Raw genomic sequence first — 21,296 nt, forward strand, 5'->3', positions numbered from 1 at the left:
TTGGAAGATCAAGCCTCTATTCAAAGTGAAGCTTATGAAGAGTTTGTCCTGATTTAGAAAACATAGAAATAGTTACATGCTGAAGTTAAGAATGTAGGCTTCCTGGTTTGACAGGTAAAAAGCCAGAGGACCTCTGGAAAGTGTTTTAAAATTCACTGGACCCATTTCTTTATCAGTAACAAGGAAACATAATCTTAGCTCAGGTGTGGGGTAGGAGCCTCAAATAATAACATCTTACTTGGGACATACTGAGTATTCAGTAAATGGCAACCGAAAAAAAATCAACTGATATATTAGTGAATTAGGATCATATAATTTGTTGAATTACATTTGAATTTAATAGCATAGATATTTTTACATTTTAGGTTCCACTGAGTTTTTCAATTCACTGGAGAGCAATCAGGAATATTTTGATTGAGCATCTAGTGTGTCCTAGACAAAGAGCCTATGACTGCATTAACAGAAAGATTTCACTGTAAATGGGAGGGTGTGCTGCAGCAAATCTTTCATTTCCCCTGTGCCTCACTATACAGTTGACTCTTGAACACGCACGAGTTAGGGATGCCAACCCTGTGCAGTTCAAAATCCATGTATAACTTTTGACTCCCCCAAATCTTAACTACTAACAGGCTACTGTTGACCAGAAGCCTCAGTGATAACATAGTTAATTAACATAATTTATATGTGACATGTATTTTATATTGTACTCTTACAATAAGTTAAGCTAGAGAAAAGAAAATGTTATCAAAATCATAAGGAAGAGAAAATATATTTAAGGTACTGTGTTTATTTTTTAAAAATCCAGGTATAGGGGCGCCTGGGTGGCTCAGTCGTTAAGCGTCTGCCTTCAGCTCAGGTCATGATCCCAGGATCCTGGGATCGAGCCCCACATCAGGCTCCTTGCTCAGTGGTAAGCCTGCTTCTCCCACTCCCACTCCCCCTGTTTGTGTTCCCTCTCTTGCTGTGTCTCTCGCTGTGTCTCTCTCTGTCAAATAAATAAAATCTTTAAAAAAAAAAAAATCCAGGTATGGGGGATTCGTGTAGTTCTTTTCTTTTCTTTTTTATAATTTTCTTTATTCATTTGGCAATGAGAGAACGCAGAAGCAGGGGAAGCTGCAGGCAGAGGGAGACGGGGAAGCAGGCTGCTTGCTCAGCTCCCTGCTCATGACCTGAGCGAAGGCAGACGCTTAACGGATGGAGCCACCCAGGAGCTGCGGACCCCATTAGTTCTAACCCATGTTGGTCAAGGGTCATCTGTACTTGGTCATTCAGGACTGCTTCGTACAACCCTGTTGTTTTCTCTTGAAAACAACCCTAAAGACAGAATCCTTTTTTTATAAAAAGTAGAAAACATGGGTAGGCAAAAAGAAGAACATTAAAATGCTCAATAAAAGTTATGAAGTAAAATAATTCTATCACCTAGGTTCAACCAGGGTTTAACAATGTGGCATGTATCACTTCACGTTTGTACTTTTCGAATAGGCTCAAATCACTCAAACTGTCTTGTTACACACCATTTTTATTGTACAATGTATCACGATCACAGTCAAGTCAGCATTCTTCCAAAGCATAATTACTAATAACCTTCCAGGAGCCCGTCCTCTTTGTGAAGTGTGATTTATTTAGCAAATCTTTCGCCAGACGGTTGGATTGTTTCCAGATTTGCACTTGAACAAAGGCTGAAATGTTGATCTTTCTGCCGATGTCTTTTACATAAGCTTATATATATAAGCTTTGGCGTCAGAGAATCTTTCCAGTAAGACCTTGACCACCTGTAAAAACCAACTCGAAGTCGTCCTGGTCCCTCATTTCTGGAGTTTACTTGTGTGAGAGAACCCACAGCTTAAAGACCACCTGGGCAGAGGCTAGACCTTGTCCAATCCAGGACGTGAGCAGTTTAGTGATTTCCGTCCATCTTTTGACGCGGGTCTGTGAGAATCTGGGACCTGCCCCGGGGCCATCCTAGGTCGCTCAGGATCGCGTGGAGGTCGGCCCGAGCTGTCCCAGGTGGCCGCTCCCGGGGTGGGGGTGGGGGGCGGTGCACCGGCACCGCGGACCCTGCGCCCTCTGCGGGGGCCTCTGTTCCGACGTCTCCTGGGAGGGGGCGGTTCTGGATTTGAAAGGCGCCCTCCTCCCACGGGGGCCAGGGTGGGGGTGCGGGTCTCAGCGCTGGAGGGGGACGTCCGCCCAGGAACTGCAACCTCAGCTGGGCTTTGGCTCCGCTGTGCACCCAGGCGGGTGGCATGGGGTCAGTCAAAGGTCACAGCTTTCTCCTGCCTCCGCGGGCTCAAGGATCGTGGTGCTTTCTCCTCCACTGCCAACCAGACTCTCTCCATAGCCACGACCCTCAGGACGCGCAGAGCCAGGCTCGACTGCGCCTACAAACCCCCAGAAACTCCCGGTTACTCCAGAGCCCCCACGGACCCCCCAGAACTTCTCGGACGCCCCAGAACTTCTCGGCCTCCCCAGAACCCGCGCGAACCCAGACGGACCTCCTCCGCGCAGGGGTACGCCGGGGCGCAGGCCCAGAGGCCCAGGTTGTCGGGCGGAGCCCTCGCCCGATTGGCCGCAGCCTCGATACTTTGTAGCGACCGCGCCTTCCGCGCCCAGCGCCTCCTCCCCGGAGGTGTGGGCAGAGCACGTGCAGCGAGCGCGGAAGTGGGGCGCAGTGAGCTGGCGGGGCGGGGCGGGTGCCGCTGGGCAGGAATCTCGGCTTTGCCGGGGAGCAGCGCGCCCCGAAAGGTACAGGAGTGGGGGGCGGGTCGAGCCAGGCAGGGGGTGCCCGGGTCAGGGAGCCCAGCAGAGCCACGCTCCCCCAGGTCCCCTCCATCCCTGCCCGGTGGTCGGGGCCCCTCCATCCCTGCCCGGGGCCGGGGCCCCTCCGTGTCCTGGGTACCCCCCCAAGAGGTCACTTCGTTCTTGAACTCCGAGGTTCCGTCCGCAGGAGCTTGGCCCTTAGACTCCTGCCTGGCCTCTCTTCCTAGAGCCAGTGCTGGGGCGGGGGTGGGGGGGGTGGGGCTGCGCTGGAAGAACCCGGGGTCTCGCGAGGAGCCCTCCCCCTCCCGCCCCCACCGAAGCCTTGGAGCCTCGGCTCCCTCGAGGGACGCGGGATCAGCGGCCTCCTGCCCAATGCGATGGGGAGAAACGCTGGGCCCTAAGTTAGGATCGAGCGAACGGCACTAAAGCTCAGAAGCAGCGGCGTAGACGGGAGCGCTTCCCCCTGGTGGACGGCCCCATGAGCTGAGAAGGACCTGAGAGGCAGTGCAGGGTGGAAGGACCTAGAAATTGAGGCCAGACCCTCCGCCAGGGCGTGCGCACAGGCCTGCCCTCTGCAGTTCCGGGCACGCAGATTCTTACCACCTTTGTAGAAAGCAGCTTGGTAGCATCTACTAAAAACACAATGCCATATAGCACTACTCTTGAACCTCGCTTACGTGAGTCTGTTCTATAGAAGTAAGAGTAATTGTGAACCGAAGGTAGTAGGGTTATCATGCTACCGAATATTCGGGGGTGGACAGGTGTTGAAACAAGTCTGGCCCCTACTGTCATGGGTACTCTGTCGTGGGTACTCTGCAGGACCATTCATATGGTCTAGGGAATATGCCTGTGGTAGTGCCCAGATTGAGTAATGGCATGAGCAATCTCTCTTTTGGTAAAAACTGCTGTATGTATACGGTTAGCTTTTTATAAAAAAGAAAAATTCATAAAGGCTTCAAATCCAGCTTGCCATAGCTTACCACTATATGTGTGTGTGTGTGGGGGGGGGACAGTGCAGAGTAGATGGACCAGGCACAGGGAGGCCCAGCAAATGTTCATCCTTTTGTATATTTTTTTTAAAGTGTGGGATTAGGGCAATCTTTAAAATTTTGTGTTTTTCAAATATGTTTGTTTGTTTGTTTTCAAAATCATAATAGTCAAAAGCAGATGGTGTTAGTCCTGCTCTGGCAGGTCCCATGGCTCCTCTTTGTAGGAATGTAAGCAATGTCTGCCAAGCCCCTAGCTCAGGGTACCTCCTACTGCTCTGAGAGGCCTGGGCATCCATGGGGTGGATGCTGGGGAAATCTAATGACCCCAACACAGGGTCCCTGCCCTGACTGAGCCAAGAGAAGGAGTGAAACACAGCACAGTTACCTTGTATGTGTAAGACTGTGGGGGAAACAGAGAGGAGGAGACATGGGAGGACCAGTGTGGGGCCTGTGGATGGGGCACAGACTAAAGGGTCACAGGAATGAGATGAACCTTTGCAGTGAGAGCACCTAGTACACAAATGAGGACTGAAAACAGGAAATTGTCGCAGGCATTGATGCCCCTCTGCCTTTTCTCAGTGAGCTCCTACCACCATGTTACAAATGCCTGTGGCAAGAGGGGCCTTGCAGAGTTGTGGATGGACGTGCAGTCAGCCTGTGGGCAGTGCTGGCCATTGTCATGATTGCTGTCTTGTTTGCAGAGGGCCTGAACCCGACGCGGGATGCAGAGCTTCCTGAAGCTGCTGAGGGAGAGTGGGGGCACTGGGCCACCCTTGGCAGATCTGGTGACTCTTGCAGGCAGGCTGTGCCGGGACCTCCAGGATGACCCAGCCCAGGTGCAGCCCTTGGTCACCGCCGTGTTGGACAGCCCGCTCCGCCTGCACCTCCTGGACAATGCGGATGTGGCCCTTGTGTGTGCCCGGGTGCTGGCCCAGCAGGAGCAGCATCAGGCTGCCTGCCGGGTCCTGGAGGTAGGACTGGTTTGTGAGGGGCATGCAGAGAGCTACAGCACCATCCCAGACACCACAGAAATGCCCCCAAGTCAGCAAGAACCTGGGGAGACGTTTTATAAACCAAGCTAGAATGGTCCACTCTCTTTACAGAGTTCTAACTACCTTAGTAATCTGAGGCCGAACTATCCATTTATGAGATCCATACTGAGCAGTGTTCCTCGCTTGGAGAGTTGGGATCCCAGTCGGTAAGATGGTCAGACAGACCCAGAACCTCAGTCCCTTAGCTGCAGGTCTGTAACCGAGCATGCAAACCAAAAGTATCTTTGTCACTCATCTGGTGTTACTTGGATGCATTTGACACTGATGTGACCTGACCTGCACCGATGTGAAGTCTTTATGGTCTTTAGCCATTTAATGTGACCATGGTATACTCTGCTACCTAAATACTGGTATGTTTGATTACAGCATGCTGCCTGCTCCAGATTATACTGGGGTGGTGCATATTACACAGGATATGCCTGTGTTACTTCCTAAAATCTGAGAAATTCTTAATTCCAAAATACGTCTGGCTCAAAGGGTTTCAAATAAGGGATTTGAGGGCCTATTTTTCCCTCTATCACCCCATCATACAGTTCATGCATAATTCGTGCTGCTGAGTTTACCTTCGAGATACTCAGTTTTTTTTAAAGATTTTATTTATTTATTTTTAAAGATTTTATTTATTTATTTGAGAGAGAGCATGAGCAGGGGCACCAGCAGAGGGAGAGAGAGGAGCAGATTCCCCGCTGAGCAGGGAGCCTGCTGTGGGGCTCAATCCCAGGACCCCAGGATCATGACCTGAGCCGAAGACAGACACTTAACCGACTGAGCCACCCAGGCGCCCCAAGATACTCCTTTCTTTCCAGTTCTTTCAATTTCCACTCCCTTCCCCATAGGCTGTGTAGTCCCCTCCTGTCCCCTTGATTTGTCCTTCATGTAGCAGCCAGAGAGTTCACAGGCAGCAGATGGGCCACGGTGTGCACCTGAGCCCGCAGTCTGAGCTTGTCTGCTCTCCGGTCTCTCTGTCAGACTCTCCCCCTGCTTTCTTCACAGTCGCCATGCTGCTTCCTTGCTGTTCATACAACTCCCGACATCTTCCCTCGTCTCAGGAGCTCAGCATGTGTTGCTCCCTCTGCCAGAGGCTGGAGCCGGGCCCTCTGTGCGGCTGGTGCCTTTCTTCCTTTCTGGTTTCTGCTCTAAATGTCACCCTGTCTTGGCAGTGCCCCCTTTATTCTCCAGTGTAGAGTCTTGTTCACTCTCTGGCTCCTCCCTCAGGCCTCCGTTCTGTCTGCCTCCTGTTGCTGCACTGCAGGCCCCCTGAGGGAGCGGCCGCCTCCGTTGTGCTTGTGACAGGATCCACGACACCTAATGTAACACCTGTGAGTCAGAGGGGCTCAGTTTTTCAAATCCGTCAAAGTAAACAAACAAGGGAAAACACGGAGTTGTAATAACTCTGTTGAGGCACTCGGTGATGAAATGTGTGAATGACATCAGTGATGGAAAACTCCCAGGGGAGGGATTATAAACTCAGTCTGGACGGTCCATAAATGTCTCTGAGGAGCTGACGTGTAGGGGAGACCTGAGAGATATGATGGGGACAGCACACCAAGAATGGGCATTTCTTGCCCAGGACCACATCCTGCAGGTGGCAGGGTTCCCTGACAACTGTGCCCAAGGCTGATGGCTGCATCCTGGCAGCAGACTGGAAGTCACAGCCTCGCAAAATGGGCTTTTTCTGATACTGTGGAGGCAAGGCTGAATGATTGTTGGTACCTCCCTTGCTGAGATGATCCTGAGAACATTGGAGTTAAATGCGGGAACCCCACACAGACCATAGGGCTGTGTCGGGAGGCCAGCACCGGGCATCCTTGGCCATCTCCGGAGTCTGGTCGTGTGAACAGGTCGCACTGGCTTGGCGAGCTTGGTGGGGCACAGACCAGAACCACTTCATCCCTCTTGGCTCAAAATGCACTCACTGAGCATGCGAGGGAGCAGCCCTGCTGGGTGGGAGAGAAAGGTCTTTCACGCAAGATATGGGTCAAACCTTGGACCCTCAAATCCAACCATGTAGCTCTGTGAGTCTGCCTCTCATATGTTCTGTGGCCCCAGGCCTGTCGCTTGCCTTCCTCTTGACTCCTGCTCCTCACCTGTAAGGACTGACTGAGAGCTGCTTTGTGGGAGGGCTGAAGGGCTGATGGGACCTTGCCCCACCCCTCAGCCAGCAGCTCTTCCCGAGGGTCAGGTCGGTTTGGAGGGCAGTGCTCCAGGATGGGTGAGGGCGGCCAGGTCTCAGTAGGCTTTTCTCGGCAGGGTTGCCAGGTGCCTGGAGGCAGCCAGGAGCTGGTACAGCTCTGGAACGACATTCACTACCGCCTGGTCATGAAGCGGCTGGGCGTGGCCGTGCTAACCCCAGTGCAGAAGTTCCGCTGCAGAAAGAGGTACACCGCTAGCCTTTATTTGTGCGTGTTCCCCAGGACTCCTGAGGGATGTGCCATCTAAAACCACAGTGGGGCTGAGGTAAGGCAGAGATAGGGAGATAAATGCAGGAAAAGTCAGAAAAAGCAGTAATAGTCGGAAGGTGATAGGCTCTGCATCAGCCCGTGTGCTCAGCACTGAGCCACGCTCTCCACCTGCGCAGCTGGACATGGGGGTGCATTCCTACTTCTGCCTGCAGGGCAAGGAGGAGGAGCCACTGCCTTCCAGTGAGGGCTCTGCAGGGGAGGAGGCAGGAGGTGGACATCCTGACCTCACTCTCTTCCTCTTGTCTTCTCCTCCTGTGGGAGATGCCCAGCACGTGTACCTTCGGTCATCTGATTCCCACAGACTGGCTTTGCAGGTCTGCAAACCTGGGTCTGCAACACCACCCCTCAGGGCTGCAGGGCCTTTTAAAGAGAGGTAAAGATGAGAGTGATGTAAGCATCAGACGAGACGTATGTGGTGCTTAGGAGATTGCCTGGCACGTGACAGATGGTGGGTCCTCCCTAATAGTAGTCACCACCATAGCCATTATCAGCACTAAGGAAACATTACAGCTGCTAATTACTATTATTCCTTCATCACCACTTATGGATGAGTAAACTGAGGCACAGAGAGGTCAGGACTTGCCCAAGGTTACAGAGGAGAGAGACGCAAAGCTAGGATCCCAGGCTAGACACTGAGACTGTAGAGCCTTTGTTCTTGATCTTGGGTGTTGCCCACTGACTAGGAAGGGCTGTAGATCTGGCTCTGAGCTCCTGGGAGCCCAGGTAATGGGATTCCTGCGCTGTGGGGCCTGGTTACTGGAAGAGATGGATTCCTTCTGGATCAGAGAGAATTTTTTTTCCTGGTGCCTGCCAAAGAACGAGATACGTCCTCAAAACCCAGCAGTTCATCAGCCTTGGGGGTCTTCAGGAATGGAATCACGTCCCTCCATATAGTTGCTGATGGCCTGGCAGAGTACAGTTCAGTAGATGATTTGGGGATCAGTATGCAGTGTTTGTGAAGAGGCCCCTGATTGCTGGGTGCTGTTGGTGTTGCTGGGGATATAGCCTGGGCCCTACTGTGCTGGAGCTGACACTGGCTGCAGACAAGGGACAGTAGAGAGGACACAAAGTAGATTCCATAGTTCAGAGTGGGGAGTACTAGACAGAGAATGTGCTTAGTAGAGGACTCTGCCACCTTTGTTCTTTGTTTTGGGGAGGGGGGTGCAGTGCGGGCTCCTCTAAGCCTTGGCAGAGAGGCCTGAGTGTGGGGATGGCAGCCCTTGGAAGTGTAAGGAGGGGGTGATACCGGAGTTAGAGCGATGGTTGGTCCACCACCTGGAGGTGGTGGTGTCTCCGAGAGGGGTGTCACCTAAGGGTGGTTGGTACAGGAGAGAGGCAGGAGGCTCTTGGGAGTCTCTGGGTGTGTCAGGGCAGATTTTGGAGGATTTGCTGACAAGCCGGATGTGTTGGAGGAGGTTAAGAGAGAATAAAGCCAGCCTGCAGGGCTCTTGGCCTGATTGGCTGGAACATGGTGGTTTCTCACTGAGATGCACAGAATTGGGGCCTGGGGGAAGACTGGGAGAGTGAAGGATCAAGCTCCATTTGGGATGTGGTATGTGTGGGATGCATTTTTGACATCCATGGTGATTTGTTCAGTTGGTGTTTGAATATCTTGGGTGTTCCCCGCTGGTACCATTTGTTTATATATCAGTTTTTCCTTTTGGAAAAATTCATGTGTATACACAGTAAAGTGAGTGGCATGACCAACCTCAATGTCCTCATCATCCACTTTCAATAGCTATGGGCCATTGGTCACCTCTGGCATCTCAGTGAGTGGTACTGGAGAGCTTGGTGACCCCCGTGAGGGTGTGCAGGTGAAAACGGGCTGATGCTGGGCCCCTCTGTCCTTCAGAGGATGGACTCCTGGGACTCAGCAGCACACAGCTTGGAGGGAGGGGGCAGCCAGTGAGATAAGAGGGTGTCCAGGGGTGCACAGTGTTTGGGAGCCCATGAGGTGCATCCAGGAGGAGCGTCTGTAACCACCTCCTCACTGTCCTTGTCCAGGAACCCACCACCCCCCTCCCTCTGCCCGGACGGCCTGAAGAGCCGGAACTTTCCCAGAGAGGTTCGCCAGAAGCTGCACGACTTTGCCTCTGGCGTGAGCACCAACCCCAGCAAGGCCGAGAGGGTAAGAGCCGAGGAGCTGGAGGCCAGGCCACCCTCCCCTTAGCCGCCCCCCGACTTTAGGTGACCCCCACCCTTGTCCCGTCCCTCCCCCGGGCCTTCCGAGTGGCCCCTCTGCCAGGGCGCTGGTGGCTTCTGCTTCTCTGAGCTTCCCTGGAGGACCGGAGCTCACTGGCCGGCAGCTGCTGACCATCCAGCTTGCACACGTGGAGGGTTTCGTTTTCTCAGGGGGGGTCATCCTGTCCCCACACGGCCAGGCACGGGGTACCAGGCTGAGGAGACTGTCGTCGTGGAGCTTCCAGCGTCAGGGGGGGCAGATATTTGCAGAGCTCAGTAGCTGCTGAGGCCGGTGGGCGCCCTCCGCACCGCAGCCCCCGGAAGCTGGAGGGACGGAGTCGGGGGCAGGCTGTGAGGGAACAGGCGGGACGCCACCCGAAGGGGTCAGTTTCCTGCGGCTCCGAAGTCCGGGCCTGTTCTCTCCACCTACTTCTCCGCTCTGTCCAATCGGCAGGGCTCTCCTGTGTTAGTTCCACCTACTTATCTCCCTCATCCAATCAGCAAGGCTTTCCCAGGTGGGGGCTTGCCCAATCAAGAGGGCGCTCCTGTGCCTGCTCCACCCGCCACGCTCCCTGTCCAATCGGCAGAGCTCTCCCAGCGATCGCCGCGCCAGCTCTGTGGGCTGGCTTCCGCCGCCGCTGGCGGACCAGTGGTCCTCGGACGCCGGACCCCGGAGCGCGCCGGCTCTCCTGCGGGGCCGTGGCGCTGCCCGGGCCCGCCATGTGTCTGCGTTAGCGTCGGCGGGAGGAGCGAGGCCGGGCTGGAGGACGTGCCTGGCGGCGCCGAAGACCGCGCTCGGGTCCCCCGCCCCTTCGGGTCGCCCCGGGCACCCCTGCTGCTCAGGGGGCGGGGGCGGGGCTAGAGGCTGTGCTGTTTTGGAGCAGGAGAACCTGGCCCTGGAGACGAGCCTGACTGTTGAGCAAGTGTACAACTGGTTCGCCAATTACCGGCGGCGCCAGAGGGCCCTTCTCCAGCGCCTGCAGCCAGCCGCGGAGGACGCAGTAGAGGAGCGCAGTGTGAGGGAGAGGGCTCCGGACCGCCCGCGGCCCTCAGGCCAGCCCCGCCTTGGCCCTGGGGGTGTGGACAGGCCTCAGTGGCCAGGTGAGTGGCTCCAGGGCCCCACCCTGCTTGCGGTTGCGGGCTTCTTCCTGACGCCCGGCACCCTCTATCTAGGGCTGGGCCTAGGTGGGGTCACTCTGTTATAGGGACAGCCCCTCCACTCCCAGTGTGCACTTGCAGGACGTCCTCTTGTGGTGAGCGAGGTCCCTGACGCTGAGGGTAGGGATGGGCTCAGGATGGGCCCCAGCGAGGCTGCAGCAGCTGGTTTGCATTTAGAGGTTACTGTGTGTCCAGGGCCAGGAGTCCGTGAGCCGACTTGGGAAGCGAGCCAGCCACCATGATTTAGGGGTTCCTGGGTTTGTAGTTACGGATTGGCTTCAGACAAAAGACATTTAAGGAACAAAGGGTATTGTAATGATTCAGTAGTAACAGCCTTTTCCAGCCAGCAGGGCTGCTCTTAACCTGCTGGGATGGGACTCAGAGCATCACCAAGCCTCCCCTCCTCCCTGATTGGCTTTCAGCAGGACAGGAGGAAAATGGGCCTGCACAGTCCAGGGAGACCACTCAAGGGCCATGGGAGTCGCTGGCCCTGGCCCCAGACTTTTCTGGAGATGAGACTCTGCCAAAGCCACTGCCTCCCAGGTACTGCCATCCCCACAGCCCGTGGGACCATCACCCTATTTAGTTTCACCGTCTTGGGTGGATGACCAGGCCTGCAGCAGGCGTGTGAATGTTGGGGCTGACAGTGAGACCAGGTCAGTGACTGCTGAGAGCAGAGAGACCTCCGTGATTCTGGGGTGGAGAAGCCACTGGTAAGGAGTCCATATCAGGGACCCCACACTTGCTCCTTGGAGCCTGGCTCACAGCCTGACTTCATGTATATATTGGAGAATGGGGAAAACGGAGTTGGAAAGAAACATACGCAGGCTTACTTCCTAAAGCCAAACCGTAGCTATTGTTTCTTTTTTATTTCTGGTATTTTGTATTGTTTCTATATCATTGAGTCAGTAACAGCTAATATTTCTTGAGTTCTGACTATGCACTAGGCACTGTCCAAGCACGTTCCCTCACCAGGGATGAGGCATGGACCTGATGTAAGGATAAGGAACGTGCTGGCCGTCGGCAGGACTAGGTCTGAGAGAGGGTCCAGGTTCCACCTTGTGTAACCATCAAGATGTGGACACTTTTTCTATTTACCATTGTGACATCAGCATCTCTCATGACACTCCCTGCACCTGGCCCTTCCTATGCAGGCCGGCACTGCCCAGGTGTATGAACTTAGGCAGGTTCCTGTGAGCTCTCAGTGCCGTGCATTTCTCATCTGCGAGATGGGGAGGGAATACGATGCAGGTTGTTGCAGAAATTACAGGGGTAGGGGAGGGGCGTCACAGAAGCCCAGGAGCACCATCTGAGACACAGCGAGTGTGCAATATCGAGTCTTTAAATTATTATCAACTACTGCCTAATATTCCTGTAAGATCAGCCATCATCATTCATTCCACTATTAGGGTCTTCCTAATCATTTCCTGCTTTCAGTATTGTGGAACAATGCTTCATTGAAGGTCCTTTTAAATGAACTGCTAGTGTGTCTTAGGTTTCCAGTAATAGTATTTTTTTAAGTGTTCTGGAACCCTTGCAGCCACAGGTAGAACTGTGAAAACAAGGCAGTTAGGGATCTGGTGGGCCCCACAGCCGTCAGTGGCTACCTGGATTCCCAAATGGGGCTGGAGTCTCCTCCCAGGCCTCTCTGCCCCGGCCTGAGGGAGTCTCTGCCCTCCAAGGGATGGTGTTTGCTGTCTTTCCCAGGTCTCTGCAGGGCGGTGAGATGTACCAGGAGGGGCCTGGCCACAGTCCTGCCACTCTCCCCCACATCTGCCCAGGCCCTGGCCTCTGCCCTCTGACTGCTGGCAGTGACATGCTGGACCCTTCTTTGGCTGCCCCTGAGTCATGGCTGATGTCCCTTGCACTGGCGTCCTCCAAGGAAGTTTCCTTCCAGACTGGGCTGGACCTCATGATGCGCCCCGCAGATGCCACTGTGGCTGTGTCCATCACTGCCCTCGGTGAGACCAGCGCCACAGGTGGGTCCATTCCACACAGACCATGCTCTTCTGCACAAGATGCCACAACTACTTGGGTTTCATTTGAAGGGGTGTGGGAAGGATCAGCACTCTCCTACTTCTCTAGTTTGCAAAGTGAAATGTGCATACGACTGAAAGTAAGACAGTGAGGAAAGAGTTAAATGAAATGAGACAGCTGCCACCCCTGCACTCCCATTGCAGGCCACCTGACTTACTGTCACCACTTGCTGCAACAGAGGACAGCTTACCACATCTCGTGACTGAAATATCATTTCCTTAGTTTCATCTTAGCTCTTATTGTAGCTGGCAGTACCTCTAAAGAAAACGTATTTAGGTATATATTTGTCTGCCAAATACAAAAGCATCTTGTGACATCTCACCTTGTGAGGAGGATATTGGCACCATCAGTTTTCCCGTCACCTAAATTTCTTAGTCTTCTGTGGTTATGTCTTTACTTTCTTGGGGTTTCTAATTGCCTTCCTTTTTTCTTACGTTACCTGTTTTTATCGCATCTGTAACTTCTTCCAGTTTTCCAAGTGTCTCCTCTGAAGACTGGTGGCTGGGAGCCCTCCTTCCTGTTTCCACCCAAGTGACGTTTCCCTAGACCTGGTGTGGAGTCAGCACCCCAAGAGCACTCCTTTCATTGCCTCCCTGGTTTGGGTCACTGTTTCCTGAATTGCAGGTCTTGTCCTGTCTTCATTGACTTCTTTGTTATGTTTGAGAACGTCTTCACTTAACTGCAAGAAAGGGGGCTTGCAAGATCAGTTTTCTGAGTCCTTACGTGTTGTGAAGTTGTCCTTAACCTGCCCTCACATTTGATGAACAATTTGGCAGGGACAGAATTGTGAGTTTAAATATTTTCCCTGAGATGTTTGCAGATATATTCCTATCATTGTTTGAGCGTCTGATGTTGATGTCATCCTCTTGGCTTCTTTGCAGATCACATATTGTTCCTTTCTTGGAGTTTTTTTGTTTTGTTTGTTTGCTTTAAGTCTGGGTGTTCTGAAATTTCACAATGATGGTCCTAGGTGTGAGTCTCTTTAATTCACTTTCTGTTAAGCCTTTCAATTTAAAGAAGATAACAATGTCTCCTCTAAGGTCTGGGTATTTTTTGGATAATATTCCTTGATAATTTACCCCCTCCATGTTCTTCGTTCTCTTTAGAGCACATATCTTACGATGATTTTGGAAATCCTGGGCCAGTCTCCCCAGGTGCTTACCTTTTTTTTTGTTTCTCTTCTTTTTTTTTTTCTTTTTAAATTTTTTTTTTTATTTATTCATGAGAGTCAGAGAGAGAGATAGAGAGAGGCAGCGGCAGAGGGAGAAGCAGGCTCCCCGCCGAGCAGGGAGCCCGATGCGGGACTCGATCCCAGGACCCTGGGATCGTGACCTGAGCCGAAGGCAGATGCTTAACCATCTGAGCCACCCAGGCGTCCCCTCTTCTTTTTTATTGTATGTGCTTTGGGGGTGTTAGAGTCTGTCTTTCAAAATTCCAATTTGACAGTTATACTTTAAGAGAATTCCAAGCTGTTTTTTTATTTGAATTTTCGTCAGGGATTGTGTTACTTTTTATAGATGCAGTATCTTTTATTTTTCTGAGTATTCTCAATAGAAGTTTCAAAAAACATGCTTTGTTGTCTGAAGGCAGGAATATTGGGGCTGTGGATTCTGGCCCTTCCTTGAATAGAGGAGGATGAGGGGTCGGAAGGAGGAAGAGTCCTGGAGACTCATTGCTCTGGAGGCAGCTTTTCAGTTTGATCATATTGGTCCTTCATTTTTCCATGTCCTTTTTCCACTGTCAGAGACCTATGTTTGTCTGTCCATATTTACCAACAAGGCTGGAGTGGGGCGGTCACTGGGGACAAGGGGAGCTGGTCTTCACACCAGGTCCAGCTCATGTGAGGGGTGACATTCTGTAGGAATTGGTGAGCCTCCCTGCAGACTGACCGCCTGAGCACCAGGATGTTTCCCTGCTCTCCCTTACTGCTCCCTCCCTCCCAACCTCCCACCTTAAGATTCTCAGGACCTGACCTATACCCTACCTTCCCTTCAGATGCCCTGCCAACATAGGACGGTACTTGTGTCCTGGGTCTGCAGAACTGGGGACATCTTCCTCCCACTAATTCCCCCTCCCCTGACTCTCCCTTTGTTCTGGGCTTTTGGCTTTTTGTCTTCCTCTTGGAGGAAGAAGATGTAACCTAGTGATCTTTTAAGTTTGAACCAGAAATGCTCAAATTAGCACTTAAATTATATTTAACGTACCTCAGAGTATTTCTAGAGTTCTGCAGAAAAGAGGAAACAGCAGAAAGTGGAGGTAGAATCACATACTTGAATGGTCAGGAAAGTTCCTTTGGTCTGAGATTGGGCTGCTGGCTGGCAGGTTAGGTTGTCACTCTGGCAGATGGCGGGGAGGACAGGGTGCGCCCGGCCCAGCTGGCCTGCTGTTTTGTCTGAGGTCAGGGACTCTGATGCTAGGGTTACCACCTGGTGGACTTCTTACCTTCCTTCACTCCAAAGTGGCTCGAAGTTTGTCGACCCAGAACTGATCAGATCTACCATGGCTTATCTGTAAGAGTCAGAGGTATACTGAGATATCCTCTGCAACATTTTCTATAGAGAGGGGGGCAAGGTAAGGTAGTGATACTTTGCATCTCTGTGAAATTGTGGCGAAACCTGAGGTGAAAGGTGAAAATGGACGTGGCCCAGCCTTTGATGAACCAGCACGGGACAGACTGAGAAGTTCTCACATGGCAGCCCTGCGTGTGGGGCAGATTTGGATGCTGAGTCTTTGACACTGGGGGCTGGCCTAAAGTCTGGGTTGATGAAGCAAAATTTGAAGTCCACAAAATTGGGCTTAATTTTTGTTTCTGGAAGCCTAAAAAGGCAGTTGAGATCAACAGTTATGACTCTTCCTTCCTCAGCAAGGGAAGCTGAGGCTTGGGGCCGGCCAGGTCAGATGCTGCTTTTCTCGTGGAGGTCTCGATTGTGCTGCTTGTGGGCTGTGTTCTGTCCTCCCAGCACTGGGTTGTGGAATTTTTTCTGTGTAGGATTCGCTGACCCACCTGTTGGCAACCCCCCGAGCATGTACCTGGAGGAAGGTCCAGGCACCAGCGTTGGCCAGGCAGAACAACAGGCGGGCGGCTTCCTGGTGACACAGCCTCCCGAATTCCTCCTAACCCAGAGGTGAGCCACGCAGAGCCATGGGTAGGGTATTCCTGGTTTATAGACTTGCCACCTCAGATGTGCAGACTGAGTCCTTTCCTTATGGGTTTCTGGAAAATACATCATCATCCCCACCCTACATCTACCAGAAGAGGGTGGTTTTTCCCTGAGACAGAAGAACACCCAGAAATATCAGAGCAGACATGGGTGTCTGTATTGTGGACAGTGCTCACACTTTGCCTCTTCCCCAAGATCACCCTGGATCCCAGAAGCCGCTTTTTGGCATTTTGTTTTCCCCAGACAGAGGCTGTCTGAGTTTTTAAGCAGCATCAAGATCCTGATTTTATGTTCCAAACTGTAGTTTGAAAGGTGCTTGAGAGGGCTGTGAATAGCCTAGGTGCTGCAGACTGTGGCCGTGGGGGCCAGAACAACAGGCCAGGAGAATCTGGAGGTTGAGAAGAGAGATTAGAGGAATGTGAGAAGTCAGAGGTCCTCTGGCGGACAGGGAATCTATGATAGGGGTCACCAGGACTAGGTCCCCAGTGTGCATAGTCTCCCCGGTCTGGGAGCTGAACGCCAGGTGCCCAGTGAGAGCAGAATTACAGGGCAGCGTGTGAGAGAGAAAGGGAGCAGTTGCTCGAGTCAACAAATTCTATTTGCTGAACTAGCCAGAGGGTGAGAAAATGCAGACTTTGCAGATGGACTCACTTTTCCATTCATGACCAGGAACCTGGATGGAGAAAATGCTGCCACCAGGTTCCTCATGGCTGTCTCATCCTTGCACTCCAGTGGCCCAGCCCATCCTTGCTCGATGTGATGACCTTGAGTCCTTCTCGAACAGTAGATGCATTGGGCATCGTTGGCATTCAGTAAAGCACCATGTTTGCACGGTACAAATGAGAGTTTTCTGAGTGCAACTTCTGTATCCACCATGTGCTGAGCCATGTCTATCAGTCCCCCTGCCACCATCCCCGCCACCTGCAGGACCATGGATCTCCTCTCTTTAGCTGCATTTTCTAGAATTCCATGTGAATGAAATCCAAAAGTTTTGAATTTTGTGTGTGGGGGGGTGGGTCTAGCTTCTTTTACTCTGCTTGAGTACTTTGGGATTTTCCCTGTTGCTGCGTGTATCAGCAGTCCATTCCTCTTTGTGGGTTCTGTTTCCTTGATGCGGATGGACCGTGCTGTTTTGACCCATCGCCTGTTGGTAGGCATTACTGAGTTCCCGGTTTGGGGTCACTGTGAGCATTCCTGGATGCATGTGGGTCTGCCCGTGTGCCTTCCTGTCTCTGGGGTGTGGACACGCATAGGAGTGGAATGGCTGTAGGCGTGTGTTTGCCTTTTAGGGAACTGCCACACTGTTGTCCTGAGTGGCTACACCTGTCACCTTCCCTCCTCTCCCTGCTGCTCCCCCAATTTGATCCCGATGGCACCCCAGGCCTGGCCCTTCTTGACCTCTTCCTTTGGGTTTCCGTTTGTTGGTCCTTCTCTGTGAGCCTCCTCAAGTGCTCTCTGCCTCACCCAGGCCACCCGCCTGAGGTGTCACACAGGTCCCTCCAGCACCTGCACACCCAAGGGCCCCATGGGAGGACACTCTTCTTGAAGAGCGTACCCGGAAGGGCTGCTTACCCGCAGAGAGCTGTCAGGTCATGTCAGTCACAGGGTGGACCGTGACCTGGTGCCCCTTTGATACGGGGCTTGTCCTGATGTCTCTTTTCCAGTCCCCTGGAGTTGGCACCGGGCCCCTCCTTCTCCAGCCCTGTTTCTGATGTGGACCTGAGCCAGCCCTTGCCCTCCAACCAGGTGAGACCCTACCACCAGGTAGTGTGGGTGTCCCTCTTTACTCTTGGATCCTCAGGTCATACCTTTGGAGTGAATAAACCAGGCAAATGTAACAAGGGGCAGGGATGCCTCAAGGCTGGACATCAGTTGAATGGGACCCGGGAGGTGGGTTCTGTGGGCTCGTGTTTCTGACTGAGTCCAGAGAGGGTGGGTCCGGAGGTAAGGGGTGGCAGGGTGGGAAGGTGGAGCCAGGCAGAAGGGTGCTTCTGTGTGTGATGCTGTGTTGGCTTTCCAGGTGCAGTGGCCCGATGGCCAGGCCTCCAGCGACGCCTTCTGGGGAGCCCGGATGCTTCTTGAGCTTTCAGGGGGCAGCCTGGGTTGAGATGTCCCTTTGGGGTATCCAGCCAGTGCTCCCAGGGGAGCAGGTGTGGACATCTAGCCTTTCAACACGTGTTACGTAGAGCTTTATTCCAACTGAAGAGAGGACCCCAGAGTTCCTTGGGGCGTTCCAGTGGGAAGCATTGAGGTTGCATAGCCCCCTGCCATGTTTGAATAATTTGGTTGGCAACTTAGTGTATCAGAGGAAGCATTTGAGAAGCTCTTGAGCTCAGAAGTCCAAGGGGTCAGTTTCACTCAGGCAGCGGGGGAGTGTGGAGTCAAGCTCCTGGGCAGGTTCTGGGCAGAGAACGCCTTTCTGGAGATAGAGGAGAATGTTGCACTGCTGTCTGCCCTCGCCGCTCTGTGACAGTTAAGTTGGCGAGTGGGGCATGGGCAGTGTTCTGACATTTCTATGTCTTGGGGGTGGGGGCTTCTACAGAAGCTAATATGGTTGGGATGGCTCAGGCAGGGTGGGGCAGGGTGCATTTTCCCCGCAGGTTGTAATTCATTGTGTTTGTAAAACAAATGTTCTGTTCAATTAAATTACAGTTCAATGTTCTGAACTCTCCCCTTTTACTCACTTAACTACATCTTGGACACCTGTCCCTGGCTGGCATTTCACAGTATGAGTGTGCATTGATTGATGCACCAGTACCCTATTGATCTGATTGTTTCTAATGTGTCTGTTTTATAAGCAAGGTCACAGTGGGCGTCTCTGCCCTTTTCCCTTCACCTGACTGTTTTGTGGGAGAAGGAATGGCCCTGGTGCTAGATGCCACCATGTCCAAGCGCACAGGGCCCCAGGGGCCGAGTGTGATGTGATTCCTGATGCAGAGGTGACTTTGACACTCAGGACTGTCACTGCCAGGAACAGGCCCTTGGTCCTTGCCTTACCCATTGTGTCAGTTGACAGTGGTGTGCTGAGCAGGGAGCAAAGTCAGTTTTGTGCTCAGGCGGCTCACAGGCCCGTCAGGAATAAGCAGGCAATCATGGGTAGTTGCTGAGAGGATGGTGTGAAGTGAGGGATGGCTGAGAACCCAGGGTATGTGGTGCTGGAATGACAAGACGCTGAGAGCTTCCTGAATGGGCGGCGGGGGCGGGGGGGTGGCAGCTGAGCTGAGACAGCTGTGCTCCCCCACCACAGCCCCAGGGCTCTCAGCTGTACTCCTCTCCCCTCACCTTTACTCTGTAGACCGTGGACCCATCCTGTCCCTTCCTCATCGCCACAGTGGCGCTGCCCAAGCACCAGCAGTAATATGTACTTCCTCTCAGGGACGCTCACTCGCATCCTGTTCCCTAGAATCAGGAATCTTTTAGTTGTCAAATCTTTCTTTATTGTGAAACAGGCACAAACTTATAAAAAGTTGCAAATAGATGGGCGCCTGGGTGGCTCAGTTGGTTAAGCGACTGCCTTCGGCTCAGGTCATGATCCTGGAGTCCCTGGATCGAGTCCCGCATCGGGCTCCCTGCTCGGCGGGAAGCCTGCTTCTGCCTCTGACCCTCCCCCCTCTCATGTGCTCTCTCTCTCATTCTCTCTGTCTCAAATAAATAAATAAAATCTTTAAAAAAAAAAAAAGTTGCAAATAGAACACAAACATTTTTTCCTTTCATCCTTTTGAGAACAAGTTACTGAGCTGATCCCTGTTTCCTTGAGAGAAGGAATTCTGCATTCTCCTCGTGCGATCACCAGTCAGGAAGTCAGTGCTGGTATTTCCACACCTTCTTCCAGACCTCACTGAAGTCTAATCACTTGTCCCGGCAACACCCTGAATGACAGATGAATCCCGTCACATAGCATGTGCTGCGTGCCCTTGACTGTCTTGTCATTTAGGCCACAACAGGCCCGATCTTCTCCTGGACTTTAACGACTTTGACACTTTGGAAGAGTACAAGCCAGTTATTCTGTAGAATGTCCCCCAGAGTGGCTGTGTTGGATGTTTCCGTGCAATTCGGGAAATACCCCAGAAGTGACATGAGGCACTTACCCTGTCTTACAGATAGCACATGATTTTGATGGTGCAGTTGTTGTTGGTGCTCATCTTGATCACTTCATTAGGGTGTTTTCTGCCAACCTTCTCCACTACAGTTGCTCTTTTTGTATATTTTGGGAGGTAGTGCTTTGAAACTGTGTAAACATGCAGTTTCTCATCAAGCTTTCCATTGACTCATGAATTTCTCTAATGTGCTTACATTGTCATAATTCACGAACGCATTATTAACCTAGTTCTGGCATCACCACGGCACTAGCTTCCTTCACGTACGAAGTGTACACCCATGAAGATTCACTCTTCAACCTTACGTGCCACTCAGCTACGTGGTGGTTTGTTTTAATCATTGAGGTACCTAACTCACGTGCATTACCTGTCACCGAAGGAAGCACACTGATCCAATTCATCCTGCCCTCAGTCATTCAAAGTCTGCATAAAATACCTGCACAGTTGATAAACACTTTAGAGAGGGTTAGGGATTAACCCTGGGGCGTGATGGGCGGTGCCGCCCTTTGGCCTTCCCTGGAAATGTGCAGAGCTCTGGACCCATCCCAGTCTTGGCCTTTCCTGAGCCGAAAGGAAGTACCTATATGTGAGGTGGTCACGGTCTGAGGCAAGAACCTCCTGGACGGGCTGTGGGAGCACCTCCTGGGGAGTCTCCTTCCCCCACCCTTTACAGACACTGGGCTCGATCCTAGAAGTTCCAGAGCACAGACTCAGCCAGCTGGATCGTGTCCATTTTGTGGCACGTGGACTGAAGTCTCTGGAGCTGACTGTTGACTGAGACTCGAGCTCCTCTGGAGGGGCTCCTGTGCAGTGGTCAGACGTCCTGAGTGGCTGGAGGCCTCTCCCCGTCCCGCATGCCCAGCGCCTGTGCACCCAGCTCCCACCCTGAGGCCCACACTTCCCTCTCTGCTGTTTGATCCCAGGCCGCTCTGAGAGAGATGTGTTGGCCCTAGAGAGTGTTCTGCCCTTACCCCCTTGAGGTGCCAGCCTGGGTCCAGTGGACATAGGTGCTGTGACCAGGCCAAGGGTCCTCTTCCTGTGCCTTGTGGAGGCACTTCCCTTCTTGAGATGAAAAGGGATATGGGGGCTGTTTCAAATGGCTGATGGCTGGCGGCGGCCCAGAGGAGGTGTCCGAGGCTTTCTGGGCTCTAGTAGTGGCAGGGGGGATGTCCAGTGATCAGCTCCAGGGAGGCCAACTTCTCTGCCTCTCCTTGTCTTCATAGTTGCGTGGGCCCCAGGAGGTTGGGATGTGTGGCCAGACCTCCCAGACAACCAGGGCCAGAAGTGATCACCCAGCTTTGGTCTGTGAAGGGCCCTGCCTTCACCCCCACCCTCCATGGTGTGGAGACTGCTGGAGAGGGCAGAGGGTGCCTGTGTTGATCTCTTCGGTCAAGCTACGTGG

The 21,296-nt window shown here is 52.7% G+C and overlaps 1 protein-coding gene across 1 annotated transcript; it reads left to right on the forward strand.

The window, feature by feature from the left end:
* The first annotated feature begins 2,673 nt into the window (after nt 1-2,673).
* Nucleotides 2,674-18,463, forward strand: ANHX (anomalous homeobox). The gene is made up of 10 exons (XM_031041860.2): nt 2,674-2,742; nt 4,448-4,717; nt 7,049-7,176; nt 9,265-9,388; nt 10,326-10,542; nt 11,022-11,142; nt 12,307-12,578; nt 15,626-15,761; nt 17,462-17,543; nt 17,818-18,463. Exons 2-10 carry the CDS (start codon nt 4,469-4,471, stop codon nt 17,902-17,904), a joined length of 1,416 nt encoding a protein of 471 aa, XP_030897720.1. The 5' UTR covers nt 2,674-2,742; nt 4,448-4,468; the 3' UTR covers nt 17,905-18,463.
* The last annotated feature ends 2,833 nt before the right edge of the window (nt 18,464-21,296 follow it).

This window comes from Leptonychotes weddellii, chromosome 13 (assembly GCF_054177405.1).
Source record: "Leptonychotes weddellii isolate Sample4059 chromosome 13, ASM5417740v2, whole genome shotgun sequence".
Taxonomy (NCBI): domain Eukaryota; kingdom Metazoa; phylum Chordata; class Mammalia; order Carnivora; family Phocidae; genus Leptonychotes; species Leptonychotes weddellii.

Excerpts from the sequence above, each read along its gene's own strand:
- ANHX (XM_031041860.2), top strand. The coding sequence starts at position 4,469 with ATGCAGAGCTTCCTGAAGCTGCTGAGGGAGAGTGGGGGCACTGGGCCA. Across the intron at positions 11,143-12,306 it reads CCAAAGCCACTGCCTCCCAG|GTCTCTGCAGGGCGGTGAGA; the intron begins GTACTGCCATCC and ends TGTCTTTCCCAG. Across the intron at positions 12,579-15,625 it reads CGGTGAGACCAGCGCCACAG|GATTCGCTGACCCACCTGTT; the intron begins GTGGGTCCATTC and ends TTTTCTGTGTAG.